Source organism: Piliocolobus tephrosceles, chromosome 8 (genome assembly GCF_002776525.5).
Source record: "Piliocolobus tephrosceles isolate RC106 chromosome 8, ASM277652v3, whole genome shotgun sequence".
NCBI lineage: Eukaryota > Metazoa > Chordata > Mammalia > Primates > Cercopithecidae > Piliocolobus > Piliocolobus tephrosceles.
Window position 1 is genome coordinate 96,210,632 of NC_045441.1, and position 24,286 is coordinate 96,234,917.

The following is a 24,286-nucleotide window of genomic DNA, read 5'->3' on the forward strand; positions in this document are numbered from 1 at the left end:
TTAATGTTTTTCATTCATTTATTCAGTCTTTCTTCAATAATTATAGCAGGCAGAACACTGTGTGTTATAAAAACAAACATGAACGGATTCATGGACTTCTGGCAGAGACAGAAATGGCAACCAAGGGCTGCAGACCCAGTCCTGATTTCTAGTCAAGCCCCATTTAGTCATATGATCACTTAATAATGTTCCAACTTATTTAGTCTCAAGAGCATGTATTGATTTGTAAATATCTAGTGCATGATGTGCATTTCTGAGCTGCACACCTTAGCTAGAGTTTGGCTCAGTCGTGGGACTTCACATTCTGCTTGTAATTGTGAGGATGAAAATTAAAATATGACATTTATATGTAAAAATCAGAGAGGAATTCTAAGAAAAGAGAGAAGTACAGTTTGCCAGAGCTCCAGAAAGCTTCAGGGAGGCAGGGGGATTTGAACAGAACACCAAAAATTTTATGTGAATGCAGAGAAGATAAAAGGCAAAATGGTAGGCAGTGGCAAAACCTTGGATGGTGAGAAGAGCTTCATAGCTGGAGCAAAGGGCTCATGCCTAGAAAACAAATATAAGCTATGTAGTTAGAGGAGGAGTATTAGAGACCATCTTGAATATTTGTGATCAGCTAGGGAAAGAATGCAAGTATGTATGTATGCATGTATTATTTATTTATTTGAGACAGGGTTGTGCTCTTGTTGCCCAGGCTGGAGTGTAATGGTGTGATCATAGCTCACCACAACCTCAAATGCCTAGGCTCAAGCGATCCTTCTGCCTCATTCCCGCATTCCTAGTTTGGAGTACAGGCATGCCCCACTATGTCCAGCTAATTTTATTGTATTATTTTAGAGACAGGCTCTTGCCATGTTGCTTGGGATGCTCTTAAACTCCTAGCCTCAAATGATACTCCACCTCAGCCTCACGAAGTGCTAGAATGACAGGTGTGAACCACCACATCTGGCTGGAGATAAGTTTTAGATAATATGATCTAGGCTGGTGGGAAAATGGTCTAAGGAACTCTTCCTTTGGGTTGCTGCCCCTTCACTTCAACATGCTTACTGGTGGGGGCTGCCAGGCAGTGTATCCACCTTGCCACCAAACCAGTGAGTGCATGAATCTGGCTATATAATCATAGCACACCATTCCTCCCAGGACACTGTGACTGGCCACCAGGAGCCTTCCCTGTGTTTTTTTACAGAGCTGGTTGGAAAGCCCTGTGGCTATGGTTCCATTCTCATGTGACAGCTGGCCTGCAAATCGGGTCTACTCTTTCAAATTGGGTCTACTCTTAAGGGGAAAGTTCTGTGAGCTTCAGAGTTACTGGTTCCAGGTCTCTCTTGCACCAGTCCCATTTAAGCCCTCCTTGTGTTTTCCTTCCCGTAAACCAAAGTTATCCCTTTTTAAAGTTAAGATAGTTCCTCTTACTTAGAATTCAAAACAGTTCTGAATGAATCAACAGAAAAAGTAAAATATAACCCAGGGATATTCTCACAAAAATTTAGGGAGAAAGCTGAATTGGAAGGGGCAGAGAATTTTACTTTTGAAATGATTTTTAGTTAGTTGCAGGGCATAAATGTGAAAATATTCAATAAGACAAATTTGGAATTTATTCTCATAAAATTCAACTATGATACCTAACACATATGATCTCTTTCTGTGTTCCCAACACTATTCTTTACTCTTTACTTGCACCAACTCAATTACTCCTCTCTATATCCACTTTTAAGTCAAGAAACCTGAGATACAGAGAGTTGTTATAACTTTGCAAAGTGAACCAATCAATAAGTTTTGGAGCCCAGATAGTCTGACTTCAGAGATCATCTTGAATTAAGTGGAAGAAATATTGATATATAACCCTTTACATGTTAAAATGTGTGTGTGTGTGTGTGTGTGTGCGCGCGCGCGGGGTGTCTGAGAACATGTTGGTACTCAGAGTAACCAGGGGTGTCTGAGTACATATTGGGTGTGTGCGCGCGCGGGGCGTCTGAGTACATATTGGTAAAAGATTGACACTCTTACTTTAAAATTGATGCCTACAGGAAGCACAATCTTTCCATTTCTGAACAATTAATTATACAGGGGATCCAGATATGTGCGATGTATTTTGATAACTGAGTGACTATTATCTTTAACAATAATCATCAGGGGAGGACCTTCCACATCAATGGATAGGAAATACTGCTAAATGGACTCCTTCCTTGATTTTCTATAATCCTCTATCTTGTTTACTTGATGTTTCTTTGTTCTTCACCTGCATTAAAACAAAACCTGCAGCTATTTTTGCATTTGCATAAATAAACACATCTTGGATTTCTGCCCAAACAGATTCTGCAACCTCTCAGCCCTGTAGCATACCACTGACACCTGTCTACTTGTTACACGAAGTGAAGTGGGACACCTCCAATTGCTTCAGAATTGGTGGCTATATTACCTGCTTGAAAGAAGTGATATTACACACTCCACATTCTAAAGATTAGGGTTAGACATGTGGCTCAGGTTGGATACCAGACCTGCTCTCTTTTTAGTCCCTTTCAAGACTATATAAGGATATGGATTGGAAAAGAGAAAAAGAATGTCCTGCCTAGACTGCAGTGAGGGAGGAGAGAGAGGTGGTTATACCCCTCTCCCATTCCTAACCAAGCAACACAGTTTGGGGTATTCCAAAAGGATCAATTTTAGTGATTCTGGTTGGCACCTCAGTCCTTAGTTGGTTTCTAGCAATCTGCCTGCCTAATTTGGTGCTACCACTGGGGAAGCTGACTACTGCAAGAAAAACTTTCATACAGAGTCCCACATCAGCAGGCACCACCAGCAGCCACCAAACCAAGCCAGAATAGACCTGAGATGTCTACCCACCCCAGACAGCTGGTCAGTTCTCTAAGAACAGCTCTGCATACCCCCACTCTCACCACTATTCCTCCTTCTTCCAGTCATATTCCTAAAATTAATGGATTGACAGATTTAATGAATACATACAGAAGTGCTTCCTATATGTTATGAACTGTTCAACATGATTTACCAATATTAACTCACTTAATCTACATACTAATCCTCATGAGGTAGATATTCCATATCCCTGCTTTAGAGATGGGGAAGCTAAATCACCAGGAGGTTAAATAATATGCTTCAAAAATCACTAGAAATACCATTTGACCCAGCAATCCCTTTACTGGGTATACACCCAAGGGATTATACATCATTCTACTGTAAAGACACATGCACACGTATGTTTACTGCGGCACTGTTCACAATAGCAAGGACTTGGAACCAACCCAAATGCCCACCAATGATAGACTGGATAAAGAAAATGTGGCACATATATGCCATAGAAAACTATGCAGCCATAAAAAAGGATGAGTTCATGTCCTTTGCAGGGATATGGATGAAGCTGGAAGCCATTATTCTTAGCAAACTAACACAAGAACAGAAAACCAAACACCACATATTCTCACTCATAAGTGGGAGTTGAACAATGAGAACACATGGACATAGGGAGGGGAACATCACACACTGGGGCCAGTCAGGGAGTAGCGGGCTAGGGGAGGCAAAGCATTAGGAGAAGTACCTAATGTAGATGATGAGTTGATGGGTGCAGCCAACCACCATGGCACGTGTATACCTATGTAACAAACCTGTATGTTCTGCACATGTACCCCAGAACTTACACAATTAAAAAAAAAATCACAGAATCTTAAAGTGGTCAAACTGGATAGAACCAGGCCATCTGGCTCCAGAGTTGCTGCCCTTAACCTCTAAGCTCATCCCCTCCTCACCCTCAGGCCTCACACTGACACACCCTCCATAGGCCAGGGTGAGAAGAGACCAAGAGCCTTCCCTACTCAAACTTCCTCAACACACAAGCCTGGCTGGAAATGGAGGAAAGGAAAGAAATGGTATTTACATCAAGTACAGGAGGGTAGAAGTTTTAAACTGGCCGAACCTGATTGTTTAGTAACCAAAAACAATAATAACAATAATAAAAACAAGAATTTCCCAAGAGGTAGCTAAGGAATAGGAATCTGACAGAGCCCAGTCAAAAGGAGGGAACATGGGGAACAATAAAACCATTTCATATTGGTACGTTTGGAGTTCAGAGTCTCATATTAAACTAGCCATTGCCCCAATGACTCATCCCAACTGTTGGTCATACCTTGCTGAAGTACAGAGATGATCCAGAAGAGATGACACCACACCCTTGTTCTGGTTTTACAATTTCTCCCCCAATAACTTCTTGCCAGTCAGACTCCCAGCCATTCTGGTTCTCAAAATCTGACATAATTGTGGAAGGAAGGGCAGCTTCCGGGTGGCATTCAGTGCCTTGATATCCCTGGTCACACCTATGAGAGAGCAGGGCTGAGTAGGCAAGTTACAGGCCCACCTGCCAATGCAATGTCCCCTGACCTCAACCATTTCCCATGTCTTACTTTTGCTCAGGTCTTACCATTCACACTAGATTTTTCCCTACAGTGTTCATCTGGGTATGTGGTAGTAACAACCCTCAGTTTTTCAAACTCCCCTTAAAACTGATAGAATCTTTTCTTAAAAGAAATAATGCTATAAAGGTAGAATTTGGGCATCAAGTACTTATGAAAAAGGACATTGGTGTGTGCGCTTATGTGAGTGTGTGTTGGTCTGCGGGGGGACAGATTGTGGGATTTCCCTATAGCCTTAAAAAGCCACATGTAAATGTCGGTCTGCTCAACCAACACGTAACTCTGGCCACATTTTAGAATTCCTTTTTCTGATTAAATTATGCCTTTTTTAGAGTCTTTAGGTATTCAAGGGTGTTCCTCTGTCCTCATTAGCAACAATCACCATCTCCCCACGTATACAACCTTGAACTGGTGAAGTGGTATAAGAGGGCATGCAGCAGGGTTTGACTAGTGCTCTAAGACTCTCAGTGGGTGAAAAGGGAAACAATGGCAAGGCTCTTTTAATAAACTCTGACGTTGAAGCCCCTGAGGCCTTGTCTTGAGGTTAGAGTTTGAAGAATATATGGTTTCATACTTATTTTTAATGTGACCATATCTTTTACATCTAAAATAAGAACAGAAAGGAGGACTTGTTTCTTTTGGCTATTTCATTATTTATCGGTCTATCCATATCACTCTGATGACAACTGCTGTAGTACCCTCCAGCCACAAATCTTGAGAAGCATGGACCTCATCGCGCTTTCTGGTGCACGTACCTGCATACGCCATGATCACATGAGCCATGCCCACTGCACATGTTGGGGCACTGTTGCCCAATGTAAATGCTGTCCAAAGCCCACTCGTCTTGAGCTGTGTAATAGCTCTGGCTCCAACGGAAGCGGGTGGCACTGGACCTAGAAACAAGGTATAGTATAACAAAAACAGTGTTTCAACTTTTCAGCAGTGACATTGGCAAAGAATGACAGAGTCCAAAATCTTTCAGCTAACTAACTTTCTGGAACTTGAGTGTAGCTGGCATCATTTTGCTTTAATTTCCACTCAATTATTATCCAATGCAACAATTCTATCATGAAAGAAAGTTAAAGAGAAATCTGTCTACTGGATGCAATTCAATCTTAATTTGAGCTGTTTTAAAGAAAAACACAGTATCAGATTTTGTTGGTTGCACAGCTTTGTTGCTAGAAAAAGTACTAAGAAAGAATATTAAAAAATAAAGACATCTACTAAACTGCTAAATTGAGCCTATCTTTTTTTTTCTTCTTTTTTTTATTTGCCCAGGCTGGATTGCAATGGTGCGATCTCGGGCTCACTGCAACCTCTGCTTCCCAGGTTCAAGCCATTCTCTTGCCTCAGCTTCCCAAGTCGCTGGGATTACAGGCACATATCACCATACCCGCTAATTTCTGTATTTTTAGTAGAGACAGGGTTTCAACATGTTGGCCAGGCTGGTCTTGAACTCCTGACCTCAGATAATACACCCTCCTCAGCCTCCCAAAGTGCTGAGATTACAGGTGTGAGCCACTGTGCACTGCCAACTTAGCCTATCTTTTATAGACAAAAATGTAAGATGTTTAACCTTAGAGTAAAAGAATTTCTTACAATAAATACAGAAGTTATTAGAACACTTTCAGCTAGTTCGTAATATAAAACACAAGTTTTGTTTGGCGGTATTGTTTTGGGGTTGAGGAGACATACCACTATGTACTATATTACAAAGAAGAGTATCTGGATGCTAAATTCTACTCATTTCTGAAACACTAACTTGCCTGAGTTTCATGGATAAACTGATCTTAAGTGGGGATGAAAATTAAACAGTTCATTACACAGACAGAAACACTTGGGACCTTAGTTCATTGCAACGAAATATAAAGTCCAGAGAAGTGGATATTTTGAAAGTAATGTCAAGAAGGTGTCTGTCTATTCACTGACTGCTATAAAACATTCCTTTAAAATTATAGCATATTTTTCACCTGTAGGAATTTTCAGGGGCCTGTGGTTAGTTCTTTTGGTCAAAGGGCTAAATGAAACAAAGAAACAAACAATGATTTGCAAAATTATTGTGTATGCTCAATTCCACTGAAGGAACATTTCCCAAGCACACTATATGCAGATACCCTTGATCTTAATGATCTGAATAATCCATTAAAGTCTATTGCATCAATTACCCACATATTAAGTACTCCCTAAGTACATAACAGACAGTTAAAATTCAGACTAAGCCTTTATTGCTTATTTTATCAATGATCTGTGACTAATAGGTTGTATTTTCATTCCTAGTAGGATAATACTGGGATTCACCAAGGTGCATCCAGTAGACACAGGATTGCCGCCTATCAGTGCTTGTCATGGAACATACGGTGGGACAGATGCACCACCTCCTCCATGGTAATCAGCTTATATTTTGTAAGCAAACAGCCATCACAATTTTCATAGTCCCACTAAGAAATGGTCTTTAGAAAAGCCTACTATAAAAGTAGATGCATTATCTTAGAGCAGAGAGCGCTACGGAATAGAAGTAAGACTTACGCACCTTGTCATCCTGAAAAGGAAAGCTGACTTTACTCTTTTAAGATAGATTTTAATCTGAGTCAAGTCCATGGCCATGGGTGACTAGACTGTGAGCTCTTTGGGGACAGGGATATCTTTAGTCTCCACAGTTGGCACAGGAACTGAATAAAGTAGGGGTTCCAAAAAAGTTTGCTAAGAGAGTAAGTCAGTGAGTGGATGAACAGGTCAGTAAAGGGCAGCCTGTTTATGACTCTTCTGTAGGTAATGGAATGAAGAATGTACTAGTAGTCGGGGGAAAAGGCCCCTAGGACCCTGGTTCTGCAACTTAGCAGCTGTGTGACCTTTAGTGAGAAATGTAAGCCCTCAGGGGTTTGTAGTTCCTCACCTCTCAAATAAAAGGTTTGGGCAAACTAATTTCTAAGATCCCTTCCAGCTCTCAAATATAATGATTCCTCTGCTGGTCTGTTGACCAAGTGACAATTTATTTTCTTTACAGTTACATGCCTATAAAAACCCATGGCACCCACTAATTTGAGATTTTTTTACTTCCAAATGTGAAAATGGGCATAGGGAAGGGTTTCAGAAACTTGTCTTAGGTTACATAGCTTATGCTTCTAAACAGTCATACGCAGACACATTCTAAATTGCTTTCGTAAGTAAATTAATCCTTACATGCATCTTACGAACTTTTAAAAAAGATATTATTTCCTTAGGATACAAAGCTTCAAAGGGACAATTCCATTTAAAACCACAATCCACAGTTTAAGATGCTAATGTTAATTAAGAGAAAAGGCAGGAAGAAGAGATCGAATATTGGCTTCAGTTTTATTGAGAAAAAAAACTAGTTGTGTGAGCCATCTCCAGCTGTCACATGTGAGAAGACAAGGTGCAACGTTGCTGATCTGCAGCGGCATCATTGCTATGTCTCTCCCTCAATACAAATATTTAAATTGCCAATTTTTTCTTTCTCTCCCTTTCAAAACTAAGTAGTCTCAGGAAGAAAATCTCGTCGACTTTGAATTGAGTCTGAAAGCAGGCTACTGCTGTGTGGGTCATGAAATGAAGTTGACTTGCATTTAAAATCTAAACTCTCCGGATTCCCCAAAGCAACAAAACTTGACTCCTTTATTTGATTTTTCCTTCCCATATAACTTGAAGACTGAAATGAAACAGTATTTCAGTAAACTGAAATTGTCTCTTCATAGTTAGGTTACCTGAGGAATCAAGGTAAATGAAGGCTGACTAAATTGTATTTTCCACCTTCAGAGTTCCTGTAATTACATTTACCCAATTATTCTGAAACTCATTCACTCATTAGGTGTTGATTTGTTTATGAAGTCAGCGACTGACAGCTGTTTGGGTCTCATTAGGCTCTGTTCTTATGTAAGTGTCTCTCATAAAAACAAAATTAATTTTCATTGAGTAACAAATTGTTCGAACATACACAATATAATTTCTCTAAGCAGGTGTATACATTAGGTATTTCCATTCTAAGTTGCCCTATCTAGCACGTTTTCCAAAGTTAACAGATATTTGATAATGCAGGGACCACATTTGCTTTTATGAATTCAATTTATAATTGCATATGTTTAAATCAAAATGGCAGAACAAAGATTGACCAAAAAAAGATTACTGCTGCAAACTGCATTCCCTTTCCCCAGTGCTTGAGAAAACCTGCTATTTGCAAAGTTTTAAAATTATCAAAATAAATAAAGTTATCAAGACTTCCAAGGAAAGCAAATATACTTTATTTTTATGGCAGAGTTTTTAAGCATTATAGATCCAAAAACAATGACAATAACTAGTAGAATATGGGTTTTTTTTGAAATGTAGCAATAATGTTTAGTTTAAATATTAGTCAGTAGGAATGTTAAGATAAATATCCTGCTGGGTTATTTGTTTTTAAAAAATATTTTCACTTTTTTTCCCAGGGCTTTGAAGGAAATTTAGAAAAGCAGAATTAAATTACTTGTTACATATACTTAAAGGTAAATGGTCAGGGGAATAATTTAGTAGAAAATTTTAGTGATATCTAACATCATAATCTTAACTATTTATTAAAAGAGATACTTTATAATACAATATCTCTTTAGCACATTGAGTCTCATCAAGTTAAAATTCTATTTAATTCCCTGATGTCCAATAAGCACAACTACTATGTGCCAGGTACTCCATGGAACTTAAACGCTCATGGGTTAATATATTTCCTTTCAGTGTCTATTTAACACTGATGATAATTTTAACCTTTTCTGACTATACTAAAACTTTCAACTCAGTGGTGCTATCTTTTGAGCTAGAAAATAATGCAGCACACAATTTGAGTGTCACAGAACCTGTGAAGGCTTTTCTGATAAGGAAAACACTTTCTGAATTTGCCTAAGCTACATTAAATAAGAACAATAGTTCATAATGTTTCTAGGGACAAAAAGACATCTCTAAAATATACTATTAGGCCAGGCGCAGTGGCTTATGCCTGTAATTTCAGCATTTTGGGAGGCTAAGACGGGTAGATCACCTGAGGTCAGGAGTTTAAGACCAGCCTGGCCAACATGACAAAACCCCATCTCCACTAAAAATGCAAAAATTACCTGGATGTGATGGGGCATACCTGTAGTCTCAGCTACTTGGGAGGCTGAGGCAGGACAATCATTTGAACCCAGGAAGTGAAGGCTGCAATGAGCCAAGGTCGTGCCACTGCACTCCAGCCTGGGTGACAGAGCAAGACTCTGTCTCAAAAAAAAAAAAAAAAAAAATACACTATCAATATTATCTTACCATCATAATTTTGAAAGTGTGCTTCACATGTCAATGAGTAAAAAAACAACAATTTTTATATGAGGGAAATATACTTAATCATAAAATAATGAAAAAATAACCCTCAGTAGCTCTGCTTTGAGTATGACCAGTATTTCAATTGTTTGAAGTGTTGTTTTGCATAAATTTGACATACATGCTTGGAATACCATTGAAATTAGATAAAAGTCTTGATTATATTCCCAGCAGCAGACACAGAAAAGTAGAATGCTAGAGAAAGTACTAACTTGTTATACAAAGCATTAGAAGAGTATCTAGGAAATGGCTCACAGTTGGAAACAGAAAAATCTGTGGAAATCAAATTTCAAGCTTTTTATTCCAACTGACATAATAATGCATCCTTCAAAATATTCAAAAAGGCATTTTTACATAATGCAGGAATTCAATCTTCAACTAAATGCATAAAAATAACTCTAGGTTGGTATCTAACCAATTGTTTTCGTGTAGAGTCTAACTTTTATATAAAATAATCTGATAGGGTTTATTTAGTAATTTTCTTTTTACAAAAGAGTGATTGTTAGATACTACAGAATAATATAATACTTGCCTCTTTTATTCTTTTTCTTGTGCACAAATTACAGAATCTTAGAACTACAGGACTGGGGGGACCCGTAAGATCATATAATTAAACCTTTTCATTGTACTTACAGGGACCTGACCTTGAAGTTGTGAATGGTTAAGATCATGTGATTAATTAATCATCGATAGAGCTATACTGAGAATTCAGGCCTTCTAATTTCTAGTGTAAGGCTTTTTCTTTGGGTGAGTTCATCCTGAACCAGGAATTGTTTAATTTTTTCCTCAAATATTACATTTTTTTGAGTGATCAATCTAACACAAAACAGTGTAATATTTGGGAAAAAACTATTGTGCTTTTTTTCTTTCACACTATCAAATGTTTAACTTTCTTCCTAGTTTACTGAGGCCTCTGTTTCCTGGGGGATAATTTTTAGTGCTACTGAAAAAACATGAATAGAGAAAGGGTGTATATTAAGCTTTTGATACACAAAAGTAAGGCTTTGCAATGAGAAAACAGCTTTGCAATCCAAATTACTTGAACTTCTAGATTCCTATATTCCTTTCTCTACGTCATACCGAAAGTAACCGACTCATTGAGTTCTCCCATAAAAAGAAAACGCTGGGGGCAAGTAGGAAGGTCAGAGAAGGCTAGGACAGTTTGGAAACCACATTTTCCTATTGTCATTAGCTTTCTTTTTCAAATATCATTCATAGAAAAGAAAGGTTTTGGTCTTTTGATAATGAAATAAAAAGAATAAACATCTTCCCATTGTGCTTAACTTGCCTTCATATTCAAGTCATACTTGAATCAACAGAGATAGAATTGAATCAAAAGGGATAGTCAAAGTTAAAGTGACAGCCATATCTAAAGATGTCATCTCACCAAGTTTTCTGTGGAAGAAGCACTATAACTCTTCTCCACCGTGTGAACTCACTGGCATGGTAAATGCTTGCTGATGTAAATTCCTGACAACTTGGCATACTTGGAAGACATTCCTGAAAGAAAGTTAGGTACAAATCAAATCCAGCTTCTGTTTTCCTCAGATGAAATATGTCTACTCACCCACTGTAAGTGAAAAAGACCTTAGAGAAATCTAATGTCATAATCTTAACTATTTGTGATATGGAAATAATCCACGATTTTTCTTTCCATGAAGCTAAAACTTCATAGAAAGTCTTAAAATTATTTAAGTAATAATTTCAAATGAGGTGCATAATGAAATTGAGTATTTCCCAATACTCGCACGTACAAACAGACATGGATTAGGATGCTGTTTTTAGGCCTGTTATCATAACATTGGCATTTGGTAAAAATTAGTTTATTCATTATGATATTTATTCATTTATTGCAATGGCAGATTGCTAAGATATATATGAATTTTATTCCAAGATACATATATTTCTTCTTTTTTTCTAAAGACAAGAGATACCACATTCTTAATATGGTCTATCTACAGGTAGAGACAGATGAAGACAACTTACAGGGGGAAAAAAAAAGGGACACATTTATAAAGAAAGAGGGTTAGAGAAAATAATACTGAAAACATCATTTGAGGGTAGCTAGTTTTGGAAGTTCTTTTCTTTTTTTTTTATTATTTCCAATTACTCTTTAATATCTGTCGTGAAGAATGTGGCATTTTTGTAATCCTTTGCTGACTTTACGTTAATTCTAAGTTACAAATATTAAATAACACTGTTTCTTTTCAACCAAACCTAAACTTCTAGAACTGCAATTTTTTTTTTTTTTTGGCTTACTAGGTAAAAGGCAGAAGGTTACCTGTCACAAGGTTTAGGGACACTAGACTTACTTCTTGGACGAGGTGCCAGGTAAGGCCGTGGTTGGTTGAGTACTCCAGCTTCACCTGGTTGTCCATGTGTGGGGTGTATTTCTGGCCACATCCCATCACCAAACTGAACTGAATCATATAGCATGCTCCTATCTGCATTGACTGTGTTTCCACATAGCGCATACTTGAGGCAAGTTTAGAATCTCCTGTAAAACTGAAAGAGACAGAGATGGAAATCAGAAAATTCTAACACAACATATTAGAGAAAAATTAAACTCTTCACTTCACACTATATACCAAAATAATTTCATTTTACTTATCTAAACCTTGCCAAATTCTAGAATGGATTTCAGTAAATCTAATAAATGCAATTTGAAACAAGCTTTCAAAAATGAAACTTTTTAAAACAGTTAATATCTATAGTTTTCAAATGTACCTAAAATTGGGTACCCACTCATATATTGCTCATGAGTATAAATCTTTTTTTTTTCTTTTTTCTATTTTTTTTGAGACAGAGTCTTGCCCTGCAGCCCAGGCTGGAGTGCAGCGGTGTGATCTTGGCTCACTGCAAGCTCCGCCTCCTGGGTTCATGCCATTCTCCTGCCTCAGCTTCCCCAGTAGCTGGGAATACAGGTGCCCGCCACCACGTCAAGCTAATTTTTTGTATTTTTAGTAGAGACGGGGTCTCCCCCTGTTAGCCAGGATGGTCTCAATCTCTTGACCTCGTGATCGGCCCACCTCGGCCTCCCAAAGTGCTGGGATTACAGGCATGAGCCACCGCGCCTGGCAAGTCTGAACCTTTTGACTCATTAATCTCACTTCTTGAAATCTATCCTGAGAAAATAATTTTAAATTTAGAGACAGTTTTATAAAATACGAAAAGTATTACAGGATTACTGCTAATAGTAATTGGTAACGATGTCAATGTCAAAATGGAAGGCCTAAGTAAAATGGTAGAGCACTTGAAAGAACATTATCCATCTTTCAAATATTTATAGATAATACAATCACATTAAAATGTATATGATGAAATAAGTCTTAAAAAGCCATAAAATTATGCACGAAGGAAATTCACCAGAATGTTTTTGGTAGCTGTGTTTGGTGGCAGGAAATTTGCGATTTATAATTTTCTTTTTGTTTTCCTTATTTTTCAAATGGCCTTTAATACTCATGGGTTAAGTACTGAAAACATCATAATATAGTTTTAATGGTTGCGTCTCAAATCAGTAAAATTCACATCTTACTGGGTCCCAATTGAGAACTACATAATTGCAAACTGTTTGAAGGCAGGCAAATTAACTTTTAAGAGAAAACTACTCAGGAGTTTGTAATCTATCAGAGAAGATTAAAATATAGACACATTATATTGTAGTTACATGAGTAAATATCACCAGGGTCAATTGCACTAAGGTTTGTCCATCACAGTACTTGTTTCTGCTATTCTGAAGCAGTTTCAGTACCATTGTTAGTAAATCTGTTAGTCAACAGTAAACCTGTTAGTCAGAAGGCATAGCTGATGTGGACAAAAAGGCTAAGGCAATACTCTGTGAAATCGTTGAGATATTTAATACATTTTCTTAATTACCTTTTGCTAAATCAGCCAAATAAGGATAACTATTCTGACTTGCTTCTTGCAGAGATTAAGATGTTATTTAATGACAGAATATTGTCCACATAGAGGATTATCATGGACTTAAACTCAAGGTTATAAAATACAAGCAGCTTTCCCCAACAGAATAATTACTGTTTAACTAACAGTTTTAAAACTAAGATTTTGCAATTGGACAATGAAGAGAGGAATAAAATGGAAAAGCCCCATTCTCTGCTTTAGTTGAATGGTCAATAAAAGAAAGGGAAAAATTATATTCAATACTGTTAGTCTTGCAAATCCAGTTAAGAGATAGCAAATGCCACAACTTGTTTATCATTGTTGTTAAAGATGTCTACCATTTGTGCAATCTCGGCCATGTCCTAAGACACAATACCCACATTACTTTCCTTAGTTTCATCTTTCAGTAACTCTGTTTAGTAGGAATAATTATTTCTTTTTAACAGATGAGAAAATGGGGCTAGCAAATGGGATACTCAATGAGAAATCAGCTTTGCCTGACTGTAACCAATACACTATATCTTTATCTTCCTATTACTCTAAGATTGGGAGAGAAAAAATACTGCATTTTGGAGTAATTTTTTTATTTTTGTTTTGTTTATAGTGAATTTACAAATCACTAACTTTCACTTACTATGCAATGATACTCTGATGTTAAAAATATAAAACCATGATTGCTGTTATGTGTTTGGATCCACAGGATGCAATCTGGAAAATATCAAGCTGTAGAATGCAATTTTTAGCAATATTGTATTGGAAAAAATAAAAGAAATCAACACAGAATAAAAATAGTAGTAAGCCATAGAGGCATACACTTGCCTATATTACTCCTAGGGTCTTTTAAGTAGGCAAAAGAAACCCCAAATGCTTATCTCTGTAAGAAACAGGCATTGCTTTTAGCTTCAAGGGTGAAATGTCTCTCTAATATCCTTTATGAGGAAGATAATTAGAGGCAGCCAACTAGGCTTCAATTGTTTGCTTTAAAGATACACCAATCTCCTGGGCATCTGGGGAGAAAGCCTAATAGTGCCTGGTAGTACATGGGCTGAAGGGTCTGCAAATGACAGAGCCAACAATGCTTTCTCACTCACGCCATGAACAGTATTTCCCCACCTGACCATTTCTGAAATAACTCAAGATTATTTTTACCATCAGCATCTTGTAAATTTCTCCCTTCTGAGATGGTTTTGTGTCCTCACAATTCTATACAGAAACAGAAGCAAATGCTGTGTTTTACAAATATTGCCTGCATCTAATGTTTGCATAATTACAAATGTAACTATGAAATTGGCTGAAGAGAGGAAATATTCAATGCTGAGGAGGGTCGTGTGCTCTGTGAGCTATTTTGGAATACCTGATAACAGATTTTAAAGGTGCCAAGACACCAAGAGAGAAACAAGATAAAAATTACGTAAAATAATAGGTTACATAAGCGAAATTAAGGCAGTTAAACAATGATAACAAATTTTTTGCTTAGCAACTGTATCTGTTCAACTGGTAGAATAGGAGCCTAGAGTTATTTGGTGTTTCCTATTTCCTATTGCAAATGCTTTGGTGTGGGCTGATCCAGCTGCCAGTCACAGCCTCTTCCTTTTAGCCACTATCCAGTGATTGGTCTAGGGGTGGCCATGCATCCAGCAATGGGTTCTCACCAATGAGATGTAAGTAAAAGGTGGAAGGTGAATTTATGCATTTAGCTTTTTCATTATAAGTGTTTTAAAAGGGAATCAATGCAATTGGCTGCCACATCCTTTTCCCTGTTGCTCCTATGGTCATCTTTCCTCTCTGGGGGGCAGCAGCCATTTTGTGACAATAATGGAACATTATTAGATAAAGACCTCTCTGCTGAGATAGCGGAACAGAAAAGTGAGAGAACCTGGGTCCCCAATGGCCTTCTTAAGGTGCTCACAAGCTCAGGACTGCCTATTCTAGGACTGCTTGTTACAAATGACAGCTAAGCCTCTTTACTTTCATTTATGTCATGGTCAGTCTTTTCTTGTTGTGTTTGTTGTAATCTAGAGCTGAACGCATTTCTAAGTGATAACATCTGTCATACTTCCTGGTACTATATGATATCTTTCCTGATGCCTTAATCTGAAGCAAAATAACACAGAAAAGCACCTTAAACTCCAGACCATTCATAGTATTAGTCCACTTGATTAAATTTCTGGTTTATTCAAGACTGGCAGTGATACTCAGTCTGTTTTTTTTCCATAGACTATGCATTTCACAGACTGATCCTTTAACTTACAAAACTGCTCCTCTTCGCTGCTTGTCTAAATCAAGATACATTTATAAAGGCAAACATGAAGCTGAACTTCTTTTCTGTTACAGTCATAGGAACAGAAAAGAACAGCCCACATCAGCATTTTGGGGAGAAATTCTGGAGAGAGAAGGCACTGCGAATCAGGAGGCTTAGCCTTATTTATATTGACTTGCAAGGGTGCCTCAAAAATAAAGCTCCTACATCTAATCGCAAGATTTAATGAGAGAATAGGGATAGCTCCACTTAGGACAGGATTATCTTTCTAGCCCTCTTTATTCCCACCTCCAAGAAGGCTAGTAGGCTATGACACTGGCCAAATGGATAAGAGCCAGTGGAATTTGAGTCTCCATAGTTCTCTGCTTAGTCCATACTACAGCTGCTTTGCTTCACCCTCCCTTGCTTAATCTCATGTATTGCTGAGGATCTGTTTTTTGATCAGGTCGGAAGCCTGTCCACAGGGAGGGATCATATCTTATTCATCTCTGCAGCCCCTAAAGCCCTCAGAACCTTGCCTACAACTCACAGAAGCACATTGTTTTGGACATCAGGATTTTCTAACAGCTGGATTATCTCACTTGACCTTTGAGTCAAGACCCTCTGGGAGACCAACAGGGATCCTTAACATTGTGTTATGGAGAAGGAAAATGGAGAAGCTGAGTTGCTGGCCTCGGGGTCACACAGGTACTAAAAAGCTAGAAACTAGGCCTTCTGGGTTCTCCTTTGAAGTCCTTTCTACTATATCCTGCCTCTCAAAGGCTCCCAAGGAATGTTTGTTAAATAAAACGAGCCTGTGAGTGAGGTCTCTCAACTGGGGAGTAGGGAAGTTTAACAAAACTATAGTTACTTAAATGCTGTAATGAATACCGACAAGGTTTTGAGGTTATCTTCACTTAAGTAAATCAGTTTCTGCATTTTCCCAGAGCCTCTTTCCCATCTCCAGAAAAAAGCCTCTTTTATATGAAAGGCAGACACACATAGCCAAAGTAAGTGGGAGAATACTTGAGCCACAAAGTTCTTAAAAAGCAAATTCATGTCAAACAGCCAAGCTACCTAGGGAACTGAACCAGTTTTCACAATTGAGCCCATCTCTTTAAGACCAGTTTAGTATATAAGTCAGTATGGATGAAATCTTACTATTCATGTGCCATAAGAGAAGCGAGTGCATCCATATGTACATTTCTTAGAAACCTAAGCAACATTCTATTATTTTCAAGCATCCCACAGAAAAAACAGCTCTGCAGAGCTCATTTCTAGAAAAACAGAAGAGCCATACAATGTTGTTTTTGTTTTGATACCATTCAGAAGTTATATTCATCTGAAGAAGAGTGAATGAATCTAAGCCTCTCTGATATCATTCTTTTATTGGTTATGTTCTTGTAGCCACCGAAGAAATGTTTACTAGATTAGATAAACTTGTTGATGTCATGGGCTTAAAAGCAGCATTTTAACTCACTTGTTATTTCTATGATATTACATTTCAAAACAAATAACCATATTATTTTAGTGGATTATAGAAATTGTACACTTATTGGAAAAAAATCTGATAATATAAAAGCAGCATTTTTTAAAAGGTAAAAATGTGCAATTCCACCTTCTAAAGATGACCACAAAATGTACAGTTTTTTGGTAAAAACACTTCCAGTTTTTCTCATGTGTACGCACACATTGCTTTTCTTTTTTTAAAAAAATTATGAAATCATAGTACATCTGCTTTACTCCTTTGTACAACATTTCATTGCCATCTTTCTATATTGAAAAAATATGGTGAGACATTTTGATTTTGAATGAATCAAGCCAATCTTCAATTATAAAAATTTGGGGAGGTTGTTTTCACTTGTTTACTATTATAAGCAATGCTTCTATAATATACATCCTTGTATATCTTTGTGCACTTGTCCAATTATTTCTTTGGGTTAAATTCCTAAAAGCAGATTGCTTCATTAAAGCAAATACACACTTAAAAAGTTGACACTTATTGTCAAGCTGCCCTCCAAAAAGATTGCACCAAGTTACATTTACCAAGAACATCAATAATGACTGAGGTGCCAATTCTTACTACTTGTCAATACTGAACTTTGATGACACTTTTTATTTTGGCCACTTTATGCCTATACTCGCTTAATCTACATTTTTTGATTACTAAACAAATTTAGAAGCTATTCATGTTTATTGGCTACACACATATACATGTATACACATATATGTATACATATACATGTATACGTACATGCATACATGTACATATGTACATGTACATATATAAACTAAATCTTGCCTGTTAATTACTGCTATAGTTTGGATGTTTGTCCCTCCAAATCTCATTTTGAAATTTGTTCCCTAATGCTGAAGATGGGGCCTAATGGGAGATGTTTGGGCCATGGTGGTGGATCTGTCATGAATGGCTTGGTACTGTCCTTGAGGTAATGAGTGAGTTCTTGCTTTCTTAGTTTCCCTGAGAGCTGGTTCTTAGAAACAGCCTGATACCTCCCTGCCCTCTCTCCTGCTTCCTTTGTCTTCATGTCATCTCTGTACCCACTGGCTCCCCTTCTCCTTCTGCCATGAGTGGAAGCAGCCTGAATCCCTTACCAGAGGCAAATGTTGACACTGTACTTCTTGTACAGTCTGCAGAACTGTGAGCCAAATAAACCTCTTTTTTTTTTTACAAATTACCCAGCCTTGGGTATTCCTTTATAGGAACACAAATGAACTAAGACAATTACCTTCTTAATTTGTCTATGCTCTCACTTATTTTTTGTTTGCTTGATCCATCAAGCACTAGAGCAGAAAATTAAAATAACACTCTAAGTTACTGTGGTCGTAATTTTCTGTTTGTAATTTGAACAGGTTTTGCATGATGGTCCCCATTCTACGATATTCAATGTGTGGAGACACTGATTTTGCCTTCCCATGGGCCTCTCCCTCTGATAGCATCACCTGTTACTGGTCTCTAGCCTCTCCTTCTGCCTAGAAGAGGCAAAAGCTACAGCTCCAGACAAATTTGAAATCTCTCTACCAATGCATTTTGGCATGTATTTACCCAATACTTCATTTAAAATGTCTTTATGGATTTCTAAGTGGATAGACAACTTCTTATTTATCTAGATAAGATTTTTGGCTTATGTCAGGAATCAAAAATCTTTTGGAATACATGTGCTTCTCAGCATCTGTTTCAGGCTCTTTTTCTACTTTTTGCCCCTAGCACCTGTGTTGTTTTGCTTATCTTTACCTTTCCTATTTAAAGTTCACAGTGTATATTCTTCAGCTTTTTCATTCCCATTCCCATTCTCTCAGTTTGGAAATTTATACATAGTTCTTCAATTCAGGGCTAGAATCGTACTTTAAGCTAGATAAACTCTTTAGTAAAAAGCATAAGTTGAGTTTCTTGGCTGCTGTTAATTAAGTATTTGGATTGGCTGGGCGCGGTGGCTTACACCTGTAATCCCAGCACTTTGGGAGGCCAAGGTGGGCAGATCACAAGGTCAGGAGATCGAGACCATCCTGCCTAACATGGTGAAACCCAGTCTCTACTAAAAATACAAAAAGACAAAATTAGCCAGGCGTGGTGGTGGGCACCTGTAGTCCCAGCTACTCGGGAGGCTGAGGCAGGAGAATGGCATGAATGCAGGAGGTGTAGCTTGCAGTGAGCTGAGATCATGCCACTGCACTCCAGCCTGGGTGACAGAGTGAGACTGTCTCAAAAAAAAAAAAACACAAAAAACAAAACAAACAAACAAACAAACAAAAATTCAGCATTTACAGAAAGATGCTATCCAATGAAAACTCAGCATCAAATTGGGTGCTTAGTGGCAGTTTACTCTCAAGGATCAGCTAACTTCATAGGAGATAGAATTGGGGGGAGTGTGTCCACTGTGAGGTTCAGGTTGTCTGTACGCAATGGCCATGATGACCACAAAAGAACGCTGTCTCCTCTTTCTAACCAGGCTATGTGGACTTGCAGCAGTGCTGCTGTGGGATGGGAGATTCTTTCAGAAGCCTCAGAGAGCAGCTCCTACACCCCTTCTGTTGAAGTCCAGATTCCATTTTCAGCCCAGCCACTCGCCTGTGTCTCCTGTGGAACTAGGCCAATTTACCCAACATTCCAGATGTCAGCAACTAATTCCAAAAACTTTAACAAATATATAGTTTTAAAGTTTATAGAAATTTGTTGGTGAGATCATGGTTTCAAAGATTTCTGTCAAGTTTCTGTTGATAAGTCTTCATTGTGCCCACCTCACGGCATTTTTTGGAAAATGCACATCAGCTGGAGCAATCTGTGGATGAAAAAGCAAACCTCTGCTAGGTGCCCACTGGAGGGGGAGTCAATGCAAAGCGCAACGTGGGCTGTGTCCCCCAGAGAATAAGGGAGAGAGGGAGACCAAAGGTCAGAGAGGGGCCAACTGCAGGAGACCATGCACCCAGGGAAGAGCCGATTCTCACCGCTCTCGTGGTGCCTGCCAGTCTTTTGTCAGGAAAGTAAGAGAGAGAGAGAGAGAGAGAGAGAGAGTGTGTGTGTGTGTGTGTGTGTGTGTGTGTGTCTAGACGAGTTGTCAGGGGCAGTATTTCCCTGTCACTAATGTGGGGATGAGGGTGATGAGAAGAGCCTTCGCTGTTTCCAGCTTCTCCTGTTTCTGTCCTCAACTTCTGATATGGTTTGGCTGTGCCCCACCAAAATCTCATCTTGCACTGTGGTGCCCCTAATTCCCACGTGTTGTGGGAGGGACCCAGTGGGAGATAACTGAATGATGGGAGTGGGTTTACCCATACTGTTCTCATGGTAGTAAATAAGTCTCATGAGAACTGATGGTTTTATGAGGGAAAACCCTTTTCGCTTGACTCTCATTTTCTCTCGTCTGCCGCCATGTAAGACATGCATTTTGCCTTCTGCCATGATTGTGAGGCCTCCTCAGCCACGTGGAACTGTGAGTCCATTAAGCCTCTTTTTCTTTATAAATTGCCCAGTCTCAGGTATGTCTTCATTAGCAACGTGAGAATGGACTAACACAACTTCAATTCATCTCCGATCTCAGGCTATGACGAACTCCCTGACTCCTGTTTTTCTTATGTTGCATCCACATTATCTCCAGATTCAATTTTGGTTGAAGAGAACTCACATGATTCACTTTTTTTTTTTTTTTTTTTTTTGAGATGGAGTCTCACTCTGTCGCCCAGGCTGGAGTAACAGGGGCATGATCTCAGCTCACTGCAACCTCCGCCTCCTGGGTTCAAGTGATTCTCCTGCCTCAGCCTCCCGAGTAGCTGGGATTACAGAGGCACACCACCACACCCAGCTAATTTTTGTATTTTTAGTAGAGATAAGGTTTCATCATGTTGGCCAGGCTGGTCTTGAACTCTTGACCTCAAGTGATCGGCCCACCTCAGCCTCCCAAAGTGCTGGGATTACAGGCGTAAGCCACCGTGCCTGGCCTAACCTGATTCACATTTATACCACTTATCATTAGGATTTGCCCTTTCAACACACTCCTGTCTCTCTCAGTTCTTTTCTGTCTCCTCTATTTCCTTGAACATCACTCCCTTTTAGAACAGAACACACTGGCTGATGTAGTCAGGTCTGATGCCCTGGCTGAAAACATTTAGCATGGAGGGGAGAGAGAAAATACACGAGGAATCTTTGAAATTATCTTTCTTTTTCCTTCCAACTATGTGCAACCAAGTGTCTTATTTAGAGCATACTCAAGCAGAGCCATTTTAAGACTTTTGAGGATCTTGATAGTTTTGATTTTGGAAATTTAATCTCACTTCATAGAAAACATATTAAAATGCACCTATGTCTCACATTAAATATAAATATTTTGGGCTGCAAAAAGTACCCAAACAGATTTTGTAACATTGCCTTTAAATTTCATTTGGCTACTAGTAATACATTTAATATACTTTTGGCTGTGATTTCTCAGCATACTAAGGAATTGGACCAAAAAATTATTTCCATCTTGAAATTTTATGAATATTAAATTTAGCAATTAATGAAGTTAGCCTAATGTAGTATTTTGTAGACATTTAATTAAAATGTATTCATTTTATTTTGGTGAGTTTCTTGTCATAGTTTTGAGATGATACACATTTTTGCAGCCCTTGGACTTTTCCCAGTCTCCTGGAAAGCTTGGAGGCTGCAAGCACTGTGCCCAAAAGAAGTAATGGAAAAGGTTCCTAGGCAGAGGCACAGCTTATATAAAGTTGCTGGGAGAGGACAGAGCTTGGCTTGTTGGTGCAGAGAGAAGGAAGTGCAGTGTGACTGGAGTAGACTGAGTGAAAGGCAGCAAGGCAGGGAAGGAGGCTGCAGAGGCTGACCCACATGGCTCAACCAGGGCCTGTCAAGGAGATTTTGTGAACCACTGTCCATAGAAAATAACTGTCTCAGACTAGGCTGGGTGTGGTGGCTCATGCCTGTAATCTGAGCACTTTGGGAGGCAGAGGCAGGTGGATCACTTGAGGCCAGGAGTTTGAGACCACCTTGGGCAACATGGCGAAACTGTGTCTCTACTAAAAATACAAAAATAAGCCATGCGTGGTGGCAGGCGCCTGTAATCCCAGCTACTCAGGTGGCTAAGGCACGAGAATTGCTTGAACCTGGGAGTCAGAGGTTGTAGTGAGCTGAGATTGTGCCACTGCACTCCAGCCTGGGCAACAGAGCGAGACTCTGTCTCAGAAAAATAAAAACAAAAATAAAAATAATTGTCTCAGACTGCTAAATGTGTTCCAACAAACCAGAAAGAAGCACAAATGTAAACCATCAAATGCAGACTTTTCTTGCTGTTAATTTGTTTAGTGGTCTGTTTCCTTATTTCCGAAACCTCACTCAGCTATTTAGTCCAAAACAAGATTTTTAGAGAACTCTAACTTTGGAGAAATACGTGACTTAAAAATTAACCCCGTGGACATCAACATGGAGTAAGTTTTAGAATATAGTCGTTAAATCCACCCCTTAGGCAGGTCCCGATCATTAATACATCCTCTAATATATATCTCCAAATAGTCCATTCATCCACTGCCAGCATCCTATCCTAAGCACATGAAGATGACATTACTAGCATCCTAGCTGAGCTCCTTCTACTGCTCCTTCTATTATCCTCTACCCCTATTCTCCACAATGCAATCACAAATATTTTTTAAACATAAGGAAGATTACATCACTCCCCTGCTCCAGATTATTTGCTGGATTCCTGTAACACTAGAGTAAAATCCAGCTTCTTTATATTGTTCTATGAAGCTATATGATCTAGTTTCTTGGCTGCCTTAGGGCCTCTGCCCTTGCTTGTTCCCTCTGCCTGCACAGCTCTTTTTCCATACTTTTACGTAGTTGTCTCTTTCATCATTCTAGACTCTAATGCCTCCCAAGGGGTCTTCCCCAACCCTCTTACCTAAAATAGCTCCACTCTCCACTTCTGCCACATAAAACCCCATTTCTCTTGCCCTAACAGCACTTATCACTGTCTGGAATATGATTATGAATTTGAGTACTTGTTATTTCTCTCTAGAATGTAAGGTTCACAAGCAAAGGGCCTTTCTATCTTTGTCTCCAACACTAATTGCTACACTTTTAGTACAAATAGTGCCTGTAAATCAATCAATAAATAGCTGAATGTATAAATTAGTCTATCAATAAATGAAAAACTTCAGGTAATGAAATCTTCATTGGGGAAAAGCTAAATAAATAGGCTCTAGCTTAGAAAGTCACTTATACATCTATTCTATTATGTTGGAAATTTTATAGAGGGACCAAAAGTCTTCAGTACGAAGAATACTCTTCACAGCTGTTCAGAGTAACAGGAAATGACTTTTCCATTTGTCACTCAATGTATTTACCTATCTATCTGCTAAGCTTCCTAGACAATCATTTACTGTGAAATGGTCGTTGAGGTGGCTCCTGGGAGCCATCTCACCCGGACTGACTTCCTTCAGCAGTACAATATTAGTTGATTTACTGCTCTTGTTAATAGTCTTTGTAAGAGACAATTTCAAGAATACTCTAAGCTTGCTAACAAACTATTTAAACAGACAAAATTTCTGTATAAGCTACAGGTTGATGTTTCGTGAAAGGACAATCCTAACAAAATTTACTAGGCTGTTATTCTATAGGTTGTTTCATTTTATAAAGGATTGTCAGCAATTTTTTTTCCTTGTGAACCAAGGAATAGAGCTATCTAATAGTCCATTTAGGCACTAATCTGACTCCCCCTTCACCCATGTTTACCAACAACACAATCCTTACAATTAGTATCAGGCAAACAGTGACTAGTTTCCCAAGATTGATCCAAAGGAGTAAAGATCTGCATGTAGTTAAGATTCTGATTCAAACCTCTTTAAACACATATTCCTATTTCAATAAATTAACCAAAAGGTA

At 38.5% G+C, this 24,286-nt stretch overlaps 1 protein-coding gene across 2 annotated transcripts in view; it reads right to left on the minus strand.

Annotated features, from left to right (window-relative positions):
- RELN (reelin) overlaps window positions 1–24,286 on the minus strand; it is a 519,467-nt gene that overhangs the window by 137,429 nt on the left and 357,752 nt on the right. For both annotated transcript variants that reach the window (XM_023192552.2, XM_023192551.3), the window contains exons 21-24: window positions 12,074–12,266; window positions 11,149–11,261; window positions 5,180–5,317; window positions 4,142–4,328 (exon numbers count right to left, since the gene is read on the minus strand). In XM_023192552.2, coding sequence (XP_023048320.1) covers window positions 4,142–4,328; window positions 5,180–5,317; window positions 11,149–11,261; window positions 12,074–12,266 — 631 coding nt within the window. The remainder of the gene's footprint in view (window positions 1–4,141; window positions 4,329–5,179; window positions 5,318–11,148; window positions 11,262–12,073; window positions 12,267–24,286) is intronic.